The sequence below is a fragment of the Anabrus simplex genome, chromosome 3, assembly GCF_040414725.1.
Source record: "Anabrus simplex isolate iqAnaSimp1 chromosome 3, ASM4041472v1, whole genome shotgun sequence".
In the NCBI taxonomy this organism is placed as follows: domain Eukaryota; kingdom Metazoa; phylum Arthropoda; class Insecta; order Orthoptera; family Tettigoniidae; genus Anabrus; species Anabrus simplex.
The window spans coordinates 149,370,110-149,393,608 of record NC_090267.1 but is presented as its reverse complement, the minus strand read 5'-3'; the positions used below and the strand labels follow the sequence as shown (position 1 = coordinate 149,393,608).

At 42.4% G+C, this 23,499-nt stretch overlaps 1 protein-coding gene across 1 annotated transcript in view; it reads left to right on the top strand.

Moving 5' to 3' along the window:
* The first annotated feature begins 252 nt into the window (after positions 1-252).
* LOC136866102 (platelet-derived growth factor subunit A) overlaps positions 253-23,499 on the top strand; it is a 209,180-nt gene continuing 185,933 nt past the window's right edge. The window contains exon 1 of the mRNA XM_067142779.2: positions 253-489. Within this exon, the coding sequence (XP_066998880.2) occupies positions 283-489 (207 nt within the window). The 5' untranslated portion in view covers positions 253-282. The remainder of the gene's footprint in view (positions 490-23,499) is intronic.

Genomic DNA, 23,499 nt, shown 5'->3' with positions numbered 1-23,499 from the left:
ATCAATCACTAGTGTATGAGGGACATCAGGAATGTTGATAGCGTTTCCTGGGGATATAATGGACGCACTGTCGGTATTTTCGATAGCGTTTATCTCTACTTTCTCTCAGTTGACGCAAAGGAAGAACCGCGGACCGGCAATTCCTGGAACATGCACTGTTGAAAGAGGTGTCTCCCGCTAGGTGGCAGACTTAGCGACAACACTTCCTTTAAAAGACCTGCAGTACGTCATTTACCGCTAGTTGAAGTCCGACCTTCTGACGGACAAGTGAAAGTTAAAAGGATGGCTAACTTGTGTACATTGCTGTTCGTCTTGTGGTTAGTGTGCTTCTGTTATTGCGCCAGCCGACTTCAGCGAGAGGCGTACCGGGGACACGATCATCACCGTGATTTCTACTATACCCAGGAACACGATTTTGATCACCATCATCACGATCAAAGCAACACGTCAAATGTCTCGCCTGAAATATCATCAAGGAATGCTCGTGAGGTAGGTCGATAGTGCATGGCATTTCCGCTACGCAAGAGATTCTCTTCAATGTAACCGAATATTTAAAACTTTTGTAAACACAATTGATTTTGTTCCAAGTTGGTGACTATATCTAAGAGTTAACACGACCGTACTGATAGGTATTTATTTAGAGGAAAGGAGAGAATGGATTAGAAATTTCTGCTCTAAAACATCTCCAAGTTGAAAGATAGGAAATATAATATGAAGATAAAATTCAAGAGGACAAACTGGGGCAATATTCATTTATAGGAAGAGGAATTGAGGATTGAAATAATTTATCAAAGGAAGTGTTCAATAAATTTCCAGGTTCTTTGAAATTTAAGGAAATAGTAAATAAAAAATTTATAGGGAATTACCTGGGCAACAGCCATAAATGCAGATCAGTCTTCTTCTTTTCCTACCGCTTTTCCCACACCTGTGGGGTCGCGGGTGCGAACTGCGTAGCATATGTGGATTTGGCGCTGTTTTACGGTCGGATGCCCTTCCTGACGTCAACCCTACATGGAGGGATGTAATCACTATTGCATGTTTCTGTGCTGGTTGGTAGTGTAGTGTGTTGTGTGAATATGAAGAGGAGAGTGTTGAGACGGACAAAAATACCCAGTCCCCGAGCCAGAAGAATTAATTAGAAGCGATTAAAATCTCCTACCCGGCCGGGAATTGAACCCGGGGCCCTCTGAACCGAAGGCCAGTACGCTGACAACTCAGCCAACGAGTCGGGGCCCCCTAAATGCAGATCGGTGATTGAATAAAATGATTGTAGTTCCTAAAATAAATTTGCACTTCTTCGCTTGGGACATTCTAGTCATCAGCCCCCTAAATATGCGAACTTCACCGAGTTATATGTGTTACAGTTACTTGCCAGTTCGAGTGTAGCACTTATTGTCCCACTCCTTGACTGAATGGTCAGCGTTGAGGCATTCGGTTCAGAGGGTCCCGGGTTCAATTCCCGGCCGGGTCGGGGATTTTAATCGCGTCTGAATAATTCTTCTGACTCGGGGACTGGGTGTTTGTGTTTGTCCCAACACTCTTCTCTTCATATTCAGACAACATACTACACTACCAACCAGCACAGAAACACGAAATAGTAATGACATCCCTGCAATAGGATTAGCATCATGAAGGGCATCCGGCCATAAAACAGGGCCAAGTCCGCATATGCTACATAGTTCGCACCCGCGACCCCACAGGTTTAGGAAAAGCGGCAGAAGAAGAATGTAGCACTAACTAATAATAATATTATTATTACATTATTTTATATACTTATAGAATGATTCCAGGTACAGTATATAAATATTTAGAACGTTTCTGGGAAAATAATACTTTAATAATAGGAATAAGTTTATTTGAAAAAAATGCTTACAGCATTCTTGTTAAGTAAATATGAAATGACAACACTATAGGTGTCTACACTATCCAGTCCGTATTTACCTACTCTTTTGTTATTGTTATTGTTATTGGATAGCTCCCCACCAGTTTGAAGAACTGTCTTATCTTGATGTCTGTAGCAATAAAACTGAATCTGTATTTGTAACTGACAAGATCGTCACTGGCTTCTCAGTGAGGTGGTCAAGGTTCAAATCCCGGCCAATGCGTGTGGGATGTTTGAAATGAAAAGGATGGTTCGGATTACCCGTAAAACTAGATGTCCTATGGCCATGATTACGATATCAACAGTCACATTAAGCTACAAGTTTGCTTACTTTGATGCTGAGAGATACATTTTAGATAATAATAATAATAATAATAATAATAATAATAATAATAATACAGTGTAACCTGTACCCAAAGGAAGCGCATGGTACCACGTTTCTTTTCCGCTGTGCATACGTTTCCGTTGTGATGTAAAGTAATTTCACTCACGTGTTGTGTACTGGGGGTGGGCACAGTGGTCTGAGATGTTTTCTAGTTACTTTACTGAATTGTGGACCCTTTACGATCAACAGACTACTGTACGCTATAATACTGTCTACTTTATTAATCGTCACACAAGTTTTCATGTCTGAAGGAAATTAAATTTCTCCTAACAATTAACCATTTATTAAATATACAAAATCGATTTCTCGACATAATCTGTAGGATTATCAACATTATTTCTTTCCTTAAAGATTCAAAGAAATTTAAAAAAGCTGGGCTGAGTAGCTCACACGGTAGTGCGCTGGCCTTATGGTTCAAAGTTGGCAGGTTAGATTCTGGTTCAGTCCGGTGGCATTTGAAGGTGCTCAAATACGTCAGCCTCTTGTCGGTAGATTTGCTGGTGCGTAAAAGAACTCCAGCGCGACAAAATTCCAGCTCCTCCAGCGTGTCCGAAAAGCGTAAAAATGAATGTTTAGTGGGACATATAACCAATATTATTATACAGTAAATTCAAAACTTGTGAACAGTTCAGCTCTCATGATGAATGAATGAAAAATTACACAGATGAAACTATTTATTTTCCGCTATATACTGAGAAACTGTTTCCGCGTTGGTCATGTTCCGCTAAGTACAGGTACTTTTGTACGCATGAGGCCGTGGAATAATTCCGTTAATACCAGGTTTACGCTATGTTCAGCTTCCGTTCTAAACAGGTTTAACTGTAATAATAATGTCGTGTAGCTATTACAGCCGGATGCAGTCCTTGTAGGGCAGACCCTCCGATGTGGGTGGGCGGGTCTTCGTATTATTGCAGTAGAGTAGTCTATAGTATTGTGTGTAATGTCTGAGTTGCAGGGATGTTGGAAACAGCACATCCAACCAACCCCCGAGAAGAGGGAATTAATCATTTAATATTAAAATCCCACGGCACAGCCGGGTATTGAACCCCATGACTGAAGACCAAGGCACTGACCACTCAGCCGTGGAGTCTTTTTTTTGCTAAATGCTTTACTTCGCACCGACACAGATAGGTCTTATGGCGACTATGGGACAGGAAAGGGCTAGGAGTGGGAAGGAAGCGGCCGTGGCCTTAACTGAGGTACAGCCCCAGCATTTGCCTGGTATGAAAATGGGAAACCACGGAAAACCATCTTCAGGGCTGCCGATAGTGGGGTTCGAACCTACTATCTCCCGAATACTGGATACTGGCCGCACTTAAGCGACTGCAGCTATCGAGCCTTTTAGATGCAACATGGATATGATCAGAATCCACTAATCATTTTTGACACACACATAATCCCTACAGTTCCACAGTTGAATTGCGCTCTGCAGTCTACATGTTGCAGTGAAAAATGAAATTAGTGATTGACCTTCACTGATATGAGCCGTGGACGTTGAATACAGTTATATTTGCATTTTTAGACTTAGAAAATAGCAGATTGCACACCAAGAATTAATGGCGGATCCATCATCGTAAATTGTGTTTCTACGATGTTGCGAATGTATGTATGTTCAGTCCGTCAGCGATGCCGCTGGTGGGTTCCTCAAAAGCTCTGCCATCAGCTGTCATAGATAGCCTAGGCAGCACTGAAGAGGCGTACTAGGGAAATAAGAAGTGAGGTAGTTTCCCGTTGCTTTCCTCGCCGAGCCAGAAGTTGCTATTACATATCAGTCTGCAAGCCCACCGAAATGCATACGTCAACCGACCCTATGAGCAACATTTTCACACCATTCATAGCAGGGACTGGCTGCATAAGGATTGGCATTACTAGCATCACTCATACCTCAGTCACTTGCATATTGTCAAAGCCAAGGATAAGACAGAGACAGGTCTATGAAAGTAACAAAATTGCTCTAGCCTATACCAGAAGACATAGTGCACTGTAAACACTAGGTCCTTCCAGCAAAGGCATATGTTGTGAATAACATTAGATTATTAAAAGCAAATATCGGGAAAGAAGGCAATGGTAAGAGATGTTTTATAAGTTGTATGACAGTGGTTCCAAACTTTTGACACCTCCGTCTCCTTTTGTCTGCTGATGCTCTACTGACGGCGCCGTCACGGCAGTTACGATCGTTTAAGTCGATTGTACTTTGATTCGTGTATTTATTTTAGGTAGATTAGGTAAAAAAAAATCTATAACAAAAAATAAATGGTTTAACGTAGCAAAATAAACCTACTGTGTATGTCGTCGTTGCCGGGACGAAACCTCCTATGTGAAAAATTTTAGCTTAGATCTTTGGCCGGTAAGGTTCTGTCATCTAAGGTGCAATACTGTGTGAATGTTGTTAAGGCATTCTCGCTCTTCATGATGTATGTGTTGCGGGTCAGTATATCTCCAAAAATATTATCACATAGGAGGTTTTGTCCCGGCAACGACGATATTCTCCTATATGACTAAGCACAATGATTTTCATTTTCACATTTCTTCACAAACGCTCAATAATAATTTCACCTACTCATAAAATGCATCATGTCTGCTGTAGTTTTCTTTAAAACATTACTTTGTAATTATTACAGACCCGTGGTATATTAATCAACTTCACTATTCTAACGAAACAGATTATCCTTATTTATTTGATGGTACCGGTATCTTGGTGTTATTTTAGATACTACAATACGTAGACCACTTGTTTCAATGGTGAGTTTAGCTCTATACTACAGCTATTGTAGATTTCTTTTTTTCTCAAAAGTAAGATGTAGCGAACGGAATCAAAGCATCTACTGTGGAAAACTTGCGTTCTGATTCGCCTTGAACTTCCCGACAAGAAATAATGAGATTACAAAAGATTACAGAATGAACACTGTCACCTAGAAACTCGTTAGTGCGGCTTAAAAATACTACCAGAAATACAAAAAGATATAATACTAGTTGACCCGCCCCGGCTTCACACAGGTGGCCTTACATATTAAATATCTCCCGTATACACTGCAGTACGTTATGTGATTCTCTATCTGGGGCCAACCCAAATACATTTTCTTTGGAAGTAACACGTGACAGGGCCACAGAGTTCACGACGAGAAAAATGATCAATGCTCAGGTCTAAACCTGTAACGTTTATAGAGTTTGGTCCCGTGCTTTGTACATGGTCATACTAAAACATACTGTTTACTGGAAACTGGAGTCTTCTAAACTAAAATGGTAGGTCGGTGGTTATCATTGGTATTCAAGGGATCAAAACAGTTTCACCACCTTCACACCCAGTGAGGATCGTGCACTCGAGTAGTTCTTTTTTAACGATTTCGTTAGTAATCTTGTGCCATTGTGTCATTTTGGTGTGTTGAGGTTGCGGAGCAATAATATAGGGAACCTACTGCACCCTTCTACTCGTCGGAGTCATGAACACTCTACGCCCAGGGTCTTCAACAGGTCCTTCTTACTATGATATGGCATCGGGTATTTTTTTTGCCATTTGCTTTACGTCGCACCGACGCAGATGTCATATGGCGACGATGGCATAGGAAAGGTCTAGGAAGCTGAAGGAAGCGGCCGTGGCCTTAATTAAGGTACAGCCCCGGCATTTGCCTGGTGTGAAAATGGGAAACCACGGAAAACCATCTTCAGGGCTGCCGACAGTAGGGCTCGAACTCACTATCTCCCGATTACTGGATACTGCCCGCACTTAAGCGACTGCAGCTATCGAGCTCGGTTCGGGTAAATTTAACGCCTCAGCTAGCTACGGTGCCCGAATGGTGATTAAACACGTTTATTTACATGCCCGTATTGATTAACGACGAAAATGAAATATCAAATTGAGAATTTGGTTCATCAAACCAATTAAATTGTGTTATATATTATCCAATTTAAAATTCACTGTTGTTCCATTAATATCCCACATAATCGCAAATAATTTGGTATTCGTTTTAAGATTATTTAGGTCCATAATGTTGGCGTTGCCTTATAAATAATAGTGAACGCAATGCCAAAATAAACTATAATAATAATGTTATTTGTTTTACGTCCCACTAACTACTTTAAATAAACTATCAGAGATGGTTGAGAATGTCTACATTACATTAATAGCAACTGAGATATTCTAGTTAGGAACACATTTATTCAAATAAATTTCCCTAATAAGTTTAGACGAAACCAAGGATCGACATGAAACCTGAATATATAAGATTAAAACGTTAAGATTGCAATCGATTGTCATTTCAAACCTATCTCAATGAAATGCAGTGAACAACATTATACATCGTCTATTGAATTTCAATTATCATATTTATACGAACACTAGTTCACAATAACCATTAATATTATTCTTTTCAGTTGCTATGGAAGTGATGTATAATTTCGTCAGATGTGAATAGACCTAAATATGATAACCTATTTCTCAATGACGATTACTCCAATTCAATATAATTCCGTTGCATAAATCGAGATTATTAATTTATAGTCCGACTCGTTGGCTCAACGGTCAGCGTGCTGGCCTTCGGTTCAGAGGGTCCCGGGTTCGATTCCCGGCCGGGTCGGGAATTTTAACCTTAATTGGTTAATTCCAATGGCACGGGGGCTGGGTGTATGTGTTGTCTTCATCATCATTTCATCCTCATCGCGACGCGCAGGTCGCCTACGGGAGTCAAACAGAAAGACCTGCAGTGGCGAGCCGAACCCGTCCTGGGATATCCCGGCACTGAAAGCCATACGACATTTCACATTTCATTAATTTATATATACAGGGTGAACCGAAATTCGCGCAGTCGGGCGTCGCAGCGCGACTCTTACATGCCAGCAATAAAAAAATGTCGCTCACAAAAGTTTGTCCTGCGAGTATATCCGACAGAAAAAGGACGTTGAAGAGTGGCAATCTGGCAACACTGTAACATGTACCATATATTAGTCGGGGTGTACAGTTGGTGCAGTAGATAGAATTTTGGGTTAGCATGCAGGAGGTCGAGGGGTCGATCCTGGGTTGAGGCGTATGTTTTTTAATTCGTAAATGTAGTCCAGGTGGTATGGTATCTGGCATCTTAAAATTAATTCACGCCTACGACGTGGAAATGGCGTCTTTCAAAGGTGAAAATGAAATGGCGTATGGCTTTTAGTGCCGGGAGTGTCCGAGGACAAGTTCGGCTCGCCAGATGCAGGTCTTTTGATTTGACTCCCGTAGACGACCTGCGCGTCGTGATGAGGATGAAATGACGATGAAGACGACACATACACCCAGCCCCGTGCCAAAGGTTAAAATTACCGACCCTGCCAAGAATCGAAACCGCGACGGCTGTGACCAAAGGCCAGCCCGCAAACCATTTAGCCATGGAGCCGAACATCTGACCAATGAAAACGATTGTTCGTCCGTTTCTAGGATCGTAGTATGTAAGTGCAAATGGTTTCTAGAGGACCCGCTGCAATCGCTGTTAACCATTTCAGCAAATTGGTGCTAGAATAAACCATGCAACGAAAATGTAAGAATGTAAAAATGTTTTGAACTGTTTGAATGTCAAAAGTGTAAATTTTAGAAAATAAAGTAACTTTCTTCTATTTCAGAAATCATGCTGTAGACCCCGTCAGTCAGCTACTAATAGCATTGCGGTGTTATGCCTTCCGTAGTATGTTTATTAAAATGGGAGATTTCGGAAGAATTCATAAGGCCACTGTTTCACGGACTATATAAATATTTCTGTACTAATTACACAAGCAATTCTATTTCCTTTCTTTCTTTCTTTCTTTCTTTCTTTCTTTCTTAGTCCGTTTACCCTCCAGGTTTGGTTTTTCCCTCGGACTCAGTGAGGGATCCCACCTCTACCGCCTCAAGGGCAGTGTCCCGGAGCTTGAGACTTTGGGTCGGGGGATACAACTGGGGAGGAGGACCAATACCTCTCCCAGGCGGCCTCACCTGCTATGCTGAACAGGGGCCTTGTAAGGGGATGGGAAGATTGGAAGGGATAGACAAGGAAGAGGGAAGGTAGCGGCCGTGGCCTCAAGTTAGGTACCACCACGGCATTTGCCTGGAGGAGAAGTGGGAAACCACGAAAAACCACTTCGAGGATGGCTGAGGAGGGAATTGAACTCCCCTCTACTCAGTTAACCTTCCGAGGCTGAGTGGACCCCGTTCCAGCCCTCGTACCACTTTTCAAATTTCGTGGCAGAGCCGGAAATCGAACCCGGGCCTCCGGGGGTGGCAGCTAATCACACTAACCACTACACCACAGAGACGGACAATTCTATTTCCTTACAAGTAAATTCGCACAACGTTTATTGCTTTTAACCGCCATTTTACCTACTACAAGTAAACAAAACGTTATCGACAGTCATCTTTTCTCGCAAGTCACTCCTACCAAGATCGCATATTTCCTTCTTCAGCTCATTTTAACTTAGGCCGGTCAAATAAGACTCAACATCGGTTTAAACTCAAGTTACAGTTTAACTCAATCTTCAGTTTAAACCCTCATTATAATACCGGCCCTTAGTCTCTAAACGGTCAATATAAGCAAAGTATCCGAGGCAATGCCGTAAACAGAAAGTATTAATAGAGTGCATATCATCTCCGTGGTTTCCATGATAGTGATGGCAAACAAACTGGGTGACCCTATTAATTAAATAAATATAGGCTATATTTCCGTTGACTTTTCAAGAAATGCACGATTTTTCCAGTACTGTTGAGAAGATTTGGAAGATTTTGGTGCAAACCACACTTTTAACTCCCTCTGGTTTAAGAGCTTGAGTTTTGTGAAACATACACGTTATGTACAGTAGATAGATGGTTTTCCAGTTTGTCGAATAAACAAGAAAACATCTGGGCTGAGTGGCTCGGACGGTTGAGGCGCTGGCCTTCTGAACCCAACTTGGCAGTTTCGATCGTGGTTCAGTCTGGTGGTATTTGAAGGTGCTCAGATACGTCAGTCTCGTGTCGGTAGATTTACCGGCACGTAAAAGAACTCCTGCGGAACGAAATTCCGGCATCTCAGCGTCTCCGAAAACCGTAAAAGTAGTTAGTTGGACGTAAAAATTATTATTACAAGAAATCAAACAAATTCATGGCTGCACTACGATACCTCCTCAAATGTTCTCATACAAGGTGAGTGGACCACGAACCAGCCCTCATATTCAGGAGAAAGCCGTAACTTGGCCGGGAATCAAACCCCTAACCGCGGTACTAGCAGTCTGTCGAACACAATACACAAATTGATGAAACACTAGCACATAAATATGAAAAGTAAAACAGTTTATTAAGAATAGAATTACTTGCTTATTTCTATAAGAATATCCTCTGATTCTTTCAAATAACTTAATTGCATGTATATTTACTGTACGTTTAATAATAATAATATTAATATTAATATTAATTATAAATCTGTGGTGTAGTGGTTAGTGTGATTAGCTGCCACCTCCGGAGGTCCGGGTTCGATTCCCGGCTCTGCCACGAAATTTGAAAAGTGGTACGAGGGCTGGAACGGGGTCCACTCAGCCTCGGGAGGTCAACTGAGTAGAGGTGGGTTCGATTCCCACCTCAGCCATCCTGGAAGTGATTTTCCGTGGTTTCCCACTTCTCCTCCAGGCAAATGCCGGGATGGTACCTAACTTAAGGCCACGGCCGCTTCGTTCCCTCTTCCTTGCCTATCCCTTCCAAGCTTTCCGTCCCCCCACAAGGCCCCTGTTCAGCATAGCAGGTGAGACCGCCTGAGCGAGGTACTGGTCCTCCTCCCCTGTTGTATCCCCGACCCAGAGTCTGAAGCTCCAGGACACTGCCCTTGAGGCGGTAGAGGAGGGATCCCTCGCTGAGTCCGAGGGAAAAACCGACCCTGGAGGGTAAACAGATTACGATACGATAATAATAATAATAATAATAATAATAATAATTTTTCGTCACAAAAACTTCTTTTACGAGAGAGCGTGGTGGTTATTGTTTTAAGAGGAAGTACAACTGGGAAACCATTATCTATTCACACTAATCAGAGGGAAAAACTGGAAGGGATCCGACGCTTTGAAAAATGAAAAGACTGAGCAAGTTACCGCGCGGTTTGGGTCACGTAGCTATCAACTCGCATTCGGGAGATAGTGGGTTCAAACTCCACTGTCGGTAGCCCTGAAGAAGTTTCTCCGTGGTTTCCCATTTTTACATCACGAAATGTTGGGGCTCTACTGTACCTTAATTAAAGCCACGGCCGCTCCCTTCCCACTCCTAGCATTATATGTGTAGTTCAGAAAACCTTGTTTTCAAACGAATCACGATTTCACAGTAATGGTGTATGGCTTTTACTGCCGGGAGTGTCCGAGGACATGTTTGGCTCGCCAGGTGCAGGTCTTTTGATTTGACTACCGTAGGTGACTTGCGCGTTGTGATGAAGATGAAATGATGATGAAGACGGCACATACACCCAGCCCCCCCGTGCCAGAGAAATTAACCAATGATAGTTAAAATTCCCGACCCTGCCGGGAATTGAACCTGGGTCCCCTGTGACCAAAAGCCAGCAAGCTAACCATTTAGTTATGGAGCCGGACAGTGGTGCCGTGAATCGCCACAACATATTTGGAGTGCTGACAATCCCCACTGGATAGGAGAGGCAGTATTGCAGGAACGATGGGGAATAAATGTTTGGTGTGGTATTTTGGGTAACCACATAACTAGCTCACATTTCTTTGAGGAACATTTGACAGGAGCCCGCTACTAGATTTTCTCCGCCATCAATTACCAGTGTCGTTAGAGGATGTGCCTCTACGACAGCGTGTTACCATGTGGTTTCAGCATGACGGACTTCCACCGAACAATTGAGCAGACGTCCGCAACCACCTGAATGCTACACTCACCGGTCAATGGATAGGAAGTGAAGGACGTGTTCCCTGGCTCACCAGATCATCAGATTTAACACCATTCGACTTCTTTCTGCGGGGCCAGTTAAAACAAGTAGTCTACGCAGAACAGCCGGGAGATCCTGAGAGCCTTCGTATTTTTAATTACGGAGGCCTGCAGATCTGTAACACCTAGTCGGTCTTAGTTCAACGCGTGCCCAAATGTGCATTAATCAAGGTCACCATTTCGAGCAGATGTTGCCCTAATGAACTTGTGTTCACAAACCTTAAGTCCCTTTCACCGGTCATACTGTTCCCATTCAGACCTGATCATCAAACGGCCCTTTTCAGGGCTGAAAACATCTATGAGACAACATGCCCGCGAAGTAAGACGAAATAAAAACTTTTAAAAGCCAGCACCTCCGGGGATTCGAATCAGCTCGGATTTTATCCGGCCGCTCATGAATTCACTACTCGTACCGTCTCCATGTGAGCTAACAAACAAAGGATTCAGGTAGTCAACGGAAGATTGCACTTTATCCAGTGCGTTTGGTATAGATCTAATGCACTCTTCAACGTGAATAAAGATTTCATTCGCTGTTGCGAATGGCTAATGAGTTATTCAGGAGCGCTACTGCTCCCAAATCCATTGCATAAGGCCGCCTGAGCTCTATTGTTCTGCCGTAGGGGTAGGATAGCTGATTGTGAGTGAAACTGTCGCCGGCTTCTCATCAAAGTAGCGATGACTGGCATTTTAGCCTGTACATTTTGAAATGAAATTTGTTCCAATGGTTCGGATTTCGCGTAAAACCGGATGTCCTGGGGCTTCAAATACGATATAAATGGTCACGTACAATAATAATAATAATAATAATAATAATAATAATAATAATAATAATAATAATAATAATAATAAATAGTTTGACTCCTTGTCTGAATGGTGAACGTACTGGTCTTCGGTTCACAGGGCCCAGGGTCAGATTCCTGGCCGAGTCGGGGATTTTAACTGCGTATAGTTAATTCCTCTGTTTCGAGGACCGGATGTTTTTATTTGTTTCAATACACATCTTAATCTACACACAGCACATCACTCTACAAACCACCACAGAAACGCACAACACTGATTACTTCCCTCCACTAGGGTTGACGTCAGGAAATTTAATCAACTGTAAAACTGGACTGAATCTATACAATGTACCTACGCCGGGTAACTGGGAAAAGGCCAGGAATAATAATAATAATAATAATAATAATAATAATAATAATAATAATAATAATAATAATAATAATAATAATAATAAAATAAATTTCGTGTGGCTATTTCTAGCCGAGTGCAGCCCTTGTAAGGCAGACCCTCCGATGAGGGTGGACGGCATCCACCATGTGTAGGTAACTGCGTGTTATTGTGGTGGAGGATAGTGTTATGTGTGGTGTGTGAGTTGCAGGGATGTTGGGGACAGCACAAATACCCAGCCCCCCGAGCCGTTGGAATTAACCAATGAAGGTTAAAATCCCCGACCCGGCCGGGAATCGAACTCGGGACCCTCTAAACCGAAGGCCAGTACGCTGACCATTCATCCAACGAGTCGGACATAATAATAATAATAATAATAATAATAATAATAATAATAATAATAATAATAATAATAATACCGGGCGAGTTGGCCGTGCGCGTAGAGGCGCGCGGCTGTGAGCTTGCATCCGGGAGATAGTAGGTTCGAATCCCACTATCGGCAGCCCTGAAAATGGTTTTCCGTGGTTTCCCATTTTCACACCAGGCAAATGCTGGGGCTGTACCTTAATTAAGGCCACGGCCGCTTCCTTCCAACTCCTAGGCCTTTCCTATCCCATCGTCGCCATAAGACCTATCTGTGTCGGTGCGACGTAAAGCCCCTAGCAATAATAATAATAATAATAATAATAATAATAATAATAATAATAATAATAATAATAATAAATGGTTGCTACATCCTACAGTGCTTTTACGAAATGTTTTACCTCAGGAGTTATTTTATGTGCCAGTAAATCTACCGACACGAAACTAGCGTATTTAAGCACCTTCAGGTAGTACGTGTGATTGAACCGCTAACTCGGGCTTTGAAAACAAATGCTTTTGTCGCCTGCGCCACTCAAACCGACTGGTCACGTAAAGCTCGAAGACTTATTTTTTAATGCATCTATGACTTAATATTATTCAAGGATATGGAGGGGTTGAAATGACACTTGAGCGATCTGTAGAACAAATATATAATAATAATAATAATAATAATAATAATAATAATAATAATAATAATAATAATAATAATAATAATAATAATAATAATAATCAGAAAGGTTATAAGCCTAGTGGCCCGTTACGGTCTCGATCCATCTCTTAGCTAGGCGTCCAATAGAGCGACTTTCTCTCGGCTGGTATCGTAAGATCGGCTTTGCTAAGATTTCCTTTCCAATTCTGTTCAATGGCCCTTCCATTTCTTTGATTTTTAACACCGGTTCTACCTTCAGTTCTTTCATCGCTTCCTCGTTCTTTTGGCACCATCCCCTGTACAGTACGTCAAATAATGAGTAACCGAGGGAGTTGAAAGAGTTACAGTAGTTCGTTCTCCTGACTTATTATACAGTATAATTTTACAGGGAACTGGTCTTTGCCTTTGAAAGCGTGTTTTGTTTTATTCTTGCAGTCAATATTTCCATGTCATTCAGCAGCTGTTCTACAGAACTCAGATGGTGCACAGAGCGTTGCAAGTCGTCAAACAAGCTCATAGTTATTATTTATTAGACGGTAATTACGGAAAAAGAAACTCTTCTGCGTGTAAGAATATACGTACTTGAACTTTAGCAAACAAGTGAGAAGGAAACAGCTGATAGAAATATTGTGCGTCATGCGGTGCGGCAATCGTCTTTCCGAACTGGACACTCGACATGACGGGAATTTTAATGGAGTATAGGCTCCGGTTAATCATACTTTTGTACTCATCTCGCTAATATTTTCTTATCTTCGCGTACTAAGATATTGTTCTAAATTCTCTCTCTCTCTCTCTCTCTTGCGTAAAATAGGTTTGGTGATTTTCCTCGTCTTTAGTAACAGCCCGATAACCTGTCCTGTGATCATTTATTATTATTATTATTATTATTATTATTATTATTATTATTATTATTATTATTCATTACCTTGTTTATCAACAGTTATTTGTTATGCATCAAGCGGCTTTGCGTCAAATCTGAGTTTTGAGCAAAACGCGTTCAAAGGGTTTCATATTTAAAACCATCTCAGAAGAGATATTTTAGTCAAAATAAATAAATATTTAGTAAAGTTACATAATGTGGTGCGCGTAATGCGATTATTGAGAAGAAAACTCATTCAGCGCAATATTTTTCTTGTTTCCTTCAAATTTATTTTAGCTGTATTTGCATTTTGCGGACCGAAGATACGCATCAAGCGGCTAAGCAGCAAACTGTGGCGGTTGACTTGCTAATGCTCAGGGCTACGGAACATTTCGTTATGCAACAAGAAGTTAAACACCAGTATGGTGAGATTTGGTTGTTAATAACCAAGAACCAGCAACAGAATATTAGGTTTTCAATTCCTATTCCTATTTTACTATATAAGAATTTCACAAAAACATCCAGGCATATAAGTGTCGAACTCGTAAAACAAATAGCAGAAAAAGAAGGAAGTGGTAGTATCATTCTTAAATTCTGACTACATTACGAGGAATCGAACCGACATCCTTTGAGGTACACCTGTAGCACCTGTGCTAGCACATCTGCTTCAAGGCTTTAGTGGATGACTTATAATTAATTATTAACTTAATGAAAGCTTATGACCTTGCTTTATGTATTACTAAACTGCTTGGTGATATTAAGTTACTTAAATCCAAACAGCCAACTGTACACTTATCGCGTCATACAATTTTTAAAAAAGATGCACTAATGACAATGCACTATAGGCCCTAAAGCAATAACTCATACTACATACCAGTGATATGGGAGGATGTTACAGAACGCCAAATACCACTTGGCTAATCAATTCTTTGAATGAGGTGGATAGACGGTTGATGCAGAACTTGTAACCCCGCATTATGACAGTGGCGCTTAAGTTGTTCTTCTGTTACAGCTGTTTAAATTCAAACATAGCTCCGTGAGTATTCGAGCAGTTATATCGGCTGTTTAGGCGATTTATGGTACCATCATTCTTTTTTTTTTTTTTTTTTAATTGTCGCTTAGCCGTTTGATGCATAATACCGTCCATTAGTTCTAGAATTTGGATAGGCGCCACGGGAAGTAAATTATATCCCCACAGTTTTCTATTCTGTCGGTTAAGTCTTCAGTTTGAAGGCTCGTTGGATCCTCAAATAGCACCACAAAAGATCATCCGATTTCATAGAGGAACTCGGAAAACCGATGGCGGTGCCGTAATGGGAGTCCTAGGCAGGATGAGGAGTGAGGTAGTTTGCCATTACTTTCCTCACTGGGCCGTAGAGTTGTACTCCACCACGACCATCTCCACGCTTAGCGCCTTTCATAACATCCAGACACATTACTTGTGCTCTGAATGTCACTACTTCGCACCACCCATACCTCACCAGGGTCGAGACTGTGGGACTGGCACTTCAGTGGAAGCTACCCTTGCCTATGCCAAGAGACAGGCAAAAAAAAAAAAAAAAAAAAAAAAAAAGCATCTATCAAGAAATAGTAACAGGTGGATTTTTCCTAATACGTATGAATGGGGAAATATACGTTGACAAACCAGGGTCAGGATAGCAGTTAATAGCACTGAGATGTGAACCTCTATTTCCTGAACAGTGCAACTGAGAGAACCCAGTTCTGTCGTGAAGTGTTGGATTATAAACGGCAGAATGAGGCCAACCTCTGAAATGTACCTTGCATCCACTGGACCTCATTTCTAGGGCTAAACGACGATCATATGACATGTGGAATGAAGAGTGGAATACATCCGAACAACAACGTGGACATTATTCCTAGATACACCGCCGAAGCCATGGTTCTTTAAATGGAATTCGAACAGGCGATACATCACAGCCATAACCAGAATTAGATTCAATCATGGTAGTTTCCGCAGTCATCTATTTCGTATTCGTGTTGTCGATACCCCATATTGTACATGTGACAGAGTCGTTGGAGATATTTTTTTCACGGCAACCGTTTTACTTCCCAGCAACAAACACTTATAAAGACAACATTAGAATTGCATGAACTACTATCAACCATAATGCCAACTTTGCTCACTACAAATTGCGCCGCAGTGTTGTAACTGTTCCCTCTCTTCAAAACACTTGGGGAGATGAAAGTTATTATCTTGGGACACATGAATATTAAATAAACTATTTGTGGCTTGCCCGCAAATTGCCACGCAAATAGAAACAATAAACATTCCATGGTTCCCCATTTCTCTATGGTTAACCAAAATTTATATTTACTAGCATAGAGACTTAAATCACAGGGGTAGGATTTGAAATAATTAACCATTAAGTATCGCTTAAGAAAGAAAATTAACGCAATATAAAATACAAATGAATTTATTATACAAAAAAATGAGATGAATCGGAAAAGTTTCCTTAAAGCGTGGAGGAATTTAGAATTTAATTTACTGAATTTACTTATTGCTTGCTTTATCTAATTGAAGCTCACCAATTGCAGCTTTCGTTGAAGTCATCTGGTTTCCGTGGTTACTCGTTCTCTTCTTCTCGATGTAGAATTTGCTCTATGGACATCCTTCCTTCCTTCTCTGAGATGGTACGGGCTATCTGGACTAGCACTCCCTATTTACCTAGTCTTTAAATTAGACATTGGTCCTATACTTGTAAAAACTGATCAGCGTAGATCGTATGAGGAGAAAATTCAGAGATATGAATTTTTCCATATTAGTAGAAATCTCAATCCAACTGAGCTATACTATTTATACGGTACAGACTTGTACCAAAATTCCGTAGACTTGAACTAAGCATAGTTCTTCGTCCATAATATTTACTGAAAATAACACAAGCCGTAAGCTTGTTTCGTGTCACGCAGATCCGATAACATTACCGCACCTAAGTACTGTATCGAAGTGACAACACATTGTACAAAAATAACTATGTCGCGGAGCGACCACACACTGTTTCAAAAATCAAATCACGTCGTTCAAAGTAGATGTTCACAGTAGAAGTAGTCGTGATGGAGTTCACGTAGTTAGGTTGTAAGGTTGTAAGGTCCCGTTCTCTTTTTTTTTTTTTTTTTTTTTCGGGGGGGCCCCCGAAGCCCGCTCCCCCCGCGTGACCAACGACTCAATCTACATGGCCTCCGACATGCTATTATTTCTAAGAAGAAGAAAGAGATAGCAGGGAAGAGTGGGAAGTGATACAAGGAGTATCTGCCGGTTTCCGAGTCAGACTCGCTACCACGGCAAAGTTTGTGTTGGTTGGATAGTGTTAAGGTATGGTATTGAAGGGTCAGGGAAAAACCACATAGGCAGAAAGAAGAAAGAGCCTACATGTAAAACCTGACATCTTGTGATAGCACATGCAAGGATGTGGGCTGGAAAAAGTCCAGAGGTTGTGTTAGTTAGGAACAGGTAACATGCACAAAACATAAACCAATTCCTCGCCATTCCATCGCCTGGGGATCAGTCCGTCTGGGCACTGCTGGGACTAGCGCGGTCCTTGCCGGCTGCGGAGCCATGCGTCAAGTACCACTAGGGCCTGTCGCACGACTCCACCTCCTTGGGGTACCTCGTACCCAGTCTCCGATCCCGGAGAATGAGGCCAAGCCCGCCGAGGCGGGGGCCTCCTGGAATGGGGTGGGTCATGGCGCCGGGCCTCCCTCCTCTCTGCCCGCGCCATGGCCCTGTAGACTGGGCAACTGCGGTGGGAGGCCGGGTGGCCCCCCGCGCAATTGGCGCACACCGGCGCCTCCTTAAGTGTTGCGCAGGCCGTGTAGTGGTGATCACCACCACAGCGGTTGCACTTCACTTGGAGTCCACAGCTAACTTGACGGTGGCCCCACCTCAGACAGCGGAAACACTGCAAGAGCTGCTGAGGGGGACGTTTGACTCTCACCTGACTGCCGCTACCCGCTGAGGTCCTCTCCTGATTGGCTCCTCGGTTGACTGCTGTCCTGGGAGCAGTCCTGGGTTGCGGCTTGGCGGTCCTCTCCTGGTGAGCCAGCGACGCCTTCTGCTTCCTGGTGCGGCGTCGTCTTCTTCTTCTTCTTCCCGGGGGTTGCTTCTCGGCGGGGGAAGAGGCCTCGTCCTGGTGGCCCTCCTCCCGGCCTGGTGACCCCAGGGTAGCTGATGGTACCGCTGCGTCGCCGTCTTCCTTCTCCTGGCTGGCGGCGGCGGCGTCGGTCGCTGCTAACGCTTGACTGCGTTCCCTGTCCTGTGGGGCGCACATCGAGGTCTGCAGCTCGACAGACGTGCTGTGAGGCTGGGCCTGGACAGCAACCTCAGAACGCCAGGGGGCGTCCTCCTCCACAGAAGTCGCACAGTCGCGACGCCAGGGGGCGTCATGCCCCACCTCCGTGGTGGCGTCGCTGGTCGCCGGCTGGGTGGCCAGGACTAGGTCGGTATTAACCGCCCTATTCCTTAGCCTCCTCGGCGTCTCCCTGGTCTCCGTCGCGGCCCTGACTGCGCCGGTGTTCATCCCTGGCACTCCGTCCCTCCCTGGTAGACGGATGACCTGGAACAGAGAAGAAAGCTCCCTCTCTGCGTCGCGCATCCGCTCCTGGTCGTGATGCCTGATGATGAGGCCTCCTGGTAGGAAGCTCTCGACGGCCATGGTTGTCGAGATGATCCTGCCTCCTCGGCGAGGGCGCCGCATTCTGTCCAGGACGAGGCCCCCTTCAGAAGTTACAGGGCGCCCCGGCCTGTAGTACACGAGCAGCGCTTCGTGCGCCGGGTCGGTGTAGCCTTCGGAGAAGAAGAAGCCGTTAGGGGGGTCGCACCCGTCCCTGTATGGCTCCGTCTCCACCTCGATCTCCGGGTCCTCCTGTGGCAGCTCCGGCTCGGGTGCCGGGGTCTCCGGCACAGGTTCCAGCGTCTGCGGCTCCGTGTTGCTCTCCGGTGTCGGTGTCATGCCGGTGAAGAGATCTCGGAGCAAGTGCCCGATCGCCACCGCCCGTTCCTGGGTCGTCATCGTATCCGCCTGGTTGTCCATCCTGGTCCTCCTGTAACAAACTCTGAAAGAGAAAGAGCGAGCACTGAGAAGTGCTCAGCTCAGACAATGCTCTTTCGAAGATGTACTAACAAGTACAGCTGCCTGACTAGTACTGGGAAAGTACAGAGCGCCTGGCAAGGAGAGAGAGAGCGAGCGGGAGGAACACGTCCTTCCACTACGGCTGTCGAACTCGTCCTTCGTCCCGTTCTCGTGTTGAGAATCAGTATATATCCGGGCTCACCCCCACTCTTGGTAACAGTTCAATCTCAAAACTCATATACAACGAAGTATCTGATTCGATAGATCGAAGCAGCAACTCCCCTTCTCTTCTTCCTCAACAAGTCCAGAAGGCGTGGCGATGATATAGCTGACCAGCTTGCAAGCCTCGCGCACGGGTCGCTGTTTACTAGCCTTGGTCATAAAATAAACCCATGACTCACGCAAAATCCCAATCTTCAAGAATAACCCTCCGTATACACAAACATGAGATAAAATGAAAACAACTATGTCTCAACATATTGACCGTATTTACAACATAATGAATTCTTATCCTACATAATATAATAATTTAAATAATAAATCGATGTTATCATATATACAATATGATTCCAAAAAGCCTTGATTACAAATGATTGACGTTGAATAAATATGTTATTACAAATAATTGCCGATGGCGGATAAACTTGATATCAAATGATATCGCGTAAAATGATATTATATTAAATTAGTAGGGCTGGAGAAGCCTGGACGGTTACAGTGTATTTCGCTATACATAAATTTTTGAAGAATACTGGTCTCTGTTTATAACACACTCCATGAACGTCTCTACATTACCTCGTCAACAAAAATAACTGATTGTGTACATTTTATGTATTACCGGTATGTATTTGTTACGTTCATATTCAATGCATTTTACTGTGTTTTAAAAATGTATCTGAGGGCAATCCCCAGGCCGAAAGTCATAAATATATATATTTTAAGTGTTAGATTATAGTCTTTTCTCTTCAAGACAGTATGGAGACAGAAGTCAATGGGGTTAATTTGATGGGTTCGTGACTCCAAAATGTAATTTCTCAAACATCCAGCGAAGAATACTTAACTATAGGGACGGATAAACGTAGTACGCTGATGAACGTGCACACACTGCTGCACGTGAACAAGAGCGTATCGTTATATTCAGTTGTGTTTACATTTTAAGATTTGAGGTGCACGTTAGTTTGCTTTCTTAACAAAGTTCGCTGAATCTCATGCCAACAGATTCTCGGTCGACCTACCGGGGCTCAGTTCCAGACTTAAATCCCTGGGTGAGTTGGGGGTTGAACTCAGAATAGACACCTCACGAACTTCATATTTCTCGCATGGCCTGAATAGGCCAAACAGTAATCAGATAAAGAACTTCTCCTTGAACGACTATGATTCCATAATAATAATAATAATAATAATAATAATAATAATAATAATAATAATAATAATAATAATAATAATAATAATAATAATAATTGTTTTGTCAACTGACATTTCCATCATGCTAACAAGTTGAAGATAGTGGAGAGATCTATCGAAGTCGGTCTCAGGGATACAACTAAGGTATTGAGCCTTAGAGGTTGCTTCAAGATGTTTCCTGCCTGTTATTTTACGGCTTTAAGCCAACCCTCCTCCTTTATCCGGGTTTGGGACCGGCAACAGTATCAAGCGTCTATAAAATTTTCTCTAAATCCCTACTGAATAGATAAGAAAAACAAACCGACCTAATTGGAGAATATCAGGCAGGGTTTCGAAAAGGATCATGCCCAGAACAAATCTTAAACCTAAAAATTATTTTACAAATTCGTAAAACAAAACTTCAAAAAAGCTTATTGTTCAATAGACCGACAGACTCCATTCAACATACTTGAGGAATTTCAAGTCGACAGAAAAACAAGGGAAATGATCAATCAAACTCGAACAGGCACACTGGACGAGTTGGCCGTGCGGTTAGAGGAGCGCGGCTGTGAGCTTGCATCCGGGATATAGTGGGTTCGAATCTCACTGTCGGCAGCCCTGAAGATGGTTTTCCGTGGTTTCCCATTTTCACACCAGGCAAATGCTGTGGCTGTACCTTAATTAAGGCCACGGCCGCTTCCTTCCAACTCCTAGGCCTTTCCTATCCCATCGTCGCCATAAGACCTATCTGTGTCGGTGCGACGTAAAGCCACTAGCAAAAAAAAAAAATCTAACAGGCACAATAGCGAAAGTTAAATTTTTAGGAGAAATTTCAGAGCCATTCGAAATCACAACAGGGGCCAGACAAGGCGATGGATTATCACCACTACTATTCAATCTAGTTCTGGAAAAAGTGGTTCGAGAATGGAAAAATGAAACTAAAGGGATCAATATTGGTAGGCTTCTCAAAAATAAATTCACTTTGATTGCCCCACTTTTGCAGATGACTTGGCAATCCTCTCCAACAACCAACAAGAAGCACTCCAGTCTGTAGAAAAACTTAATGAAAAAGTAGCAAGAACAGGTCTGCAAATTTCATATGAAAAGACAAAGTATGTGGAAGGTACAAAATGATTTAACAACCATCCTCTAATCACTAGATATGGGGAATTTCCCAAGTAGATAAATTAAAATACCTAGGCGAAATTATACAACCAAACGGGATAAATCAGCAAGGAAACAAAGAAAGAATTACAAAAAGCCTACAAAATTATCTGGAGCAGATACAACAAAAAGTCTATATCCCAAAACGCAAAATTACGACACTACAACAATCTGTTAAACCAGAAGCCCTTTATGCATCAGAAACTCTGATAATTTGTGGCAGATCACAAATAAAAATCATCGAAAAACAAGAGAGGAAAATTCTCAGGAAAATTCTAGGATCTAAATGCGAAAATTGTGTTTGGATGAAAAGGAATAACAGGAAATCTATCGAGTAACAGAAAAAAAACACAGACACCATTAGAAAAAAAAGATTAAAATTCTATGGTCACCTGATCAGGATGGATAACAATAGGCTAACAAAGAAAATACTAAATCTCGCAGTATCTCTAAAAAATCACAACAACTGGCTTACAGAAAAAAACAAATCCTCAGGAAAATGGTATAAATGAAGAAATCTTGCAAGACAGAAAAAAATTAGAAATCTCATAAACAAACACAAATTTGCTGATCAACCTAAAAGACAAACTACAGATGGACGGAAGAAAGCAAAAAGAAGCACAGCGAAAGGATGAAGAAATTTTGGGAAGACAAGAAGAAACGTTTTGCTAAATAAGTTCACATGCGCTCCTTAGTTGGGCATAACGAATCATTGGTTTTTTGACGGTTTTCGGAGACACCGAAGTGCAGGAATTTTGTCCCGCAGGGATTCTTTTACGTGCCGGTAAATCTACTACACGAAGTTGACGTATTTGAACACCTTCAAATAGGCTACAACCGGACTGAGCCAGGTTCGAACTTGCCAAGTTCGGGTCAGAATGCTAGCGCCTCAACCGTCTGAGTCATTCAGTCCGGCACCATGATTCCAAACGAATTGTTTTCCAGACAAAACATGTCAAGTAGACGGTCTTAAATTTAGCAGATTATATCACTAACACTTACCAAATGTTCGATAATGGACAAAATCACCGTGTTAATTAGGGAAGAATGAGAAAATACATTGTTATAATTTTCAGAAAATATTTCGGGTACTTAATCACTTGGCGACCCCCTGATGCCATAGATCTCAGTTGTATATCTGTCACTTTTGCTTTAATACTGGGACATAGTTATTTAAGCTGTGTGAATTGGAGATTTTATACATTTTTTAAGCTCCTATAATGAAAAATCTTTGGTTCTAACTATCGATATTTTTATTGATTTGAAATATATTCGGACTTCCTACTTGTATGATGGTGATGATGACGATGATGATGATTATGTTTGTTGTTTAAAGGGGCCTAACAGCTAGATCATCGGCCCCTAATGGTACGATGTGTAACGAAATGCAAATTAAAACTTCAATATGTATCCACTGACTAGAATAAAAAACGAACGGTGATGAGAAAATGATCATGAAACAAAAACAGTCCAATTCACAATGTCTTAATTACTGGGATGCTGTTTATTATCCAAAGGGGTCCAAAATCCAGGTCACCGGCCCCTCACAATGGTACTAATCACTAGTAAAGCAGAACCATGGTGTTCCTCCTACAGTGGTACTAATCACAGTTAACGTAGACGTAGACTCATGGTGTTTCTCGCATGGTGGTACTAACCAC